The sequence below is a fragment of the Austrofundulus limnaeus genome, unplaced genomic scaffold (genome assembly GCF_001266775.1).
Source record: "Austrofundulus limnaeus strain Quisiro unplaced genomic scaffold, Austrofundulus_limnaeus-1.0 Scaffold49, whole genome shotgun sequence".
NCBI lineage: Eukaryota > Metazoa > Chordata > Actinopteri > Cyprinodontiformes > Rivulidae > Austrofundulus > Austrofundulus limnaeus.
Window position 1 is genome coordinate 662,659 of NW_013952451.1, and position 2,097 is coordinate 664,755.

Consider the following 2,097-nt stretch of genomic DNA (forward strand, 5'->3'; position numbering starts at 1 on the left):
TCATTTTTTTTCCCCTGTAAGAGGTTTTTATTTAATAGAATTTTTGGAAAAAAAAATCACAATATATCGCAATAAATCGGGATATATCATATCGTGACCCCTCTGTCATGATATGTATCGTATCGCCAAATTCTTGCCAATACACAGCCCTAGTAAAAGTACACAGTTTAGTGTTTTTTAGGTGATGAAGTTGTAAGAAAACTTTAACCTGCACCATTTACCAAATTTCCCTCTGGGATCAATAAAGTATTTTTGAATTGAATTTTTGAATTTGAATTTAGGTTCTCAGGACTGATTATATTCTGAAGAAAGAGAATTTTAAACAGCTTTTGTGTCATTGTGGTGTTTTCAATTGAGGGGTTGTCTGATACATTTATTTTATTTTTTTAATTATAGCACAGGAAGTCATTTGCACAGTTTGAATTAACATTTTTTATTTTGGGGCAGCTGTGGTGGGGCGGTTAGGGGAGTCATCTCGTAACCGGTTCAATCCTCCRTTCCAGCTGTCTCAGTCGTTGTGTCCTTGAGCAAGACACTTCACCCGTCTTGCCTACTGATGGTGGTCAGAGGGTCCGGTGGCGCCGGTGCGTTGCAGCCCCGCCTCTGTCTGCGAGCCCCGTAGCTTACCACCATCAGTGTGTGAAGGTGTGTATGGGTGAAGTGTAAAACACTTTGGGGTCCAAGTGGACTTGATAAGGTGCTATATAAGTTCAAATCATTTACCATTTATTATTTATTGTTATTAATAGTATTAATTAATTATTATTTCATTTAAAATCATATTTACAGGACTTCAGTTCATGTAGTCATTTAATACCACTTTTTTTTATATCTTATGAATTACATTTATTCCAGTAGTTATGGTTCTTAGTAGAATAATTAAGTTTAGCACAAAACAGCCACAACACCTCGTTGTTGTTAAAACACCTGAAGCTGACTCTCACTTCATGTTTCTGGGGGTAAAATTAAAGTTAAACAAAGACACATCTTTGTTATAATCTGAGGCATATAAATATTTGTCCTTAACAATATTGTAGCGTTAATGTTTAATTAAGAGCTAAAGCGGGCTCCTGTAGCAGCGCCGCCTACTCCTTTGAAAATCAGCAGTATGATTACATGTGGACATGTCTATTAAATGTTCATGTGTTTGGAGCATCAACACTTTCTTATAAATTTAAATTTTAGACACTTAAGTCCCGGGCAGGTCGGGAAGTTCAGTGCAGGAAAGGACTGCGGTCAAGCAGCCTGATCCATACACCTTATTACATTCCTAAATAGACTAATTTAAACCAATTTAACACTAAATAAAGAAAAACCTAAATGATAAGCTTGGTAGACATTTCTCATTTTTTGACCCCATTTTTCAGGTGAGTATTGAGAGTTTCACAGATTCACATCAGGTCTGAATACCATGTTGCGTTTAAATTAATCTAATTGGGGGGAAAAAAATCCAATCTGCTTTTGTGAGTTAAATATTAAAGTTGTTTCACAAATCTGCAAGAAACACATTTCTCTTAACAGTAAATTTAGTAGATTATAATGTATGAAAAAGAGGCTGGTGTAAATAAAAGTACAACTGTTTATGGTCAGGTTATTAGAGGTCACACTATTAATGCTCTACATAAAGTTTACATGATCCCATGACAATGCGGCTCCCTATAAATTCATATTACTGAAATCTGATCCATTTTGTTGCCTAACTAAACACAATGGCAGCTTTTTATAAACAACGTCTGCAAGCGAGTTTCATTTCATTTCATTCAGATGCTGCTAAAAACTATTTTACATACAGCAAAATGAACTGATTGCATCTCTACCTCATCTGTAGCGCCTGGAGTCGAAGCCCACTGTAGTCCACTTCTTTTTGCTCAAACTCTTTCCACTCCTCGTCCTCCTGCAGGAAAATTAACCCATGCAGATTACTGCAATACTTCAGATGTTTTTATGCAAAAAAAATGAAGGAAATACAAATAACTCTTAAAATAGTTGCACATAACTCAGCATTCACATGTTGGGAAACATGAAAACTTGGTCCAGTTATTGTGTATTTAATTTGCATAGGATGAAAAGGTCATATATATATAGGGTTAGGGGTTA

The 2,097-nt window shown here is 35.6% G+C and overlaps 1 protein-coding gene across 1 annotated transcript in view; it reads right to left on the reverse strand.

Annotated features, from left to right (window-relative positions):
* cdv3 (carnitine deficiency-associated gene expressed in ventricle 3) overlaps nucleotides 1-2,097 on the reverse strand; it is a gene marked incomplete in the record, with an annotated part of 6,034 nt that overhangs the window by 2,820 nt on the left and 1,117 nt on the right. Inside the window, 1 exon segment of the mRNA XM_014008351.1 lies at nucleotides 1,818-1,894. Coding sequence (XP_013863805.1) covers nucleotides 1,818-1,894 — 77 coding nt within the window.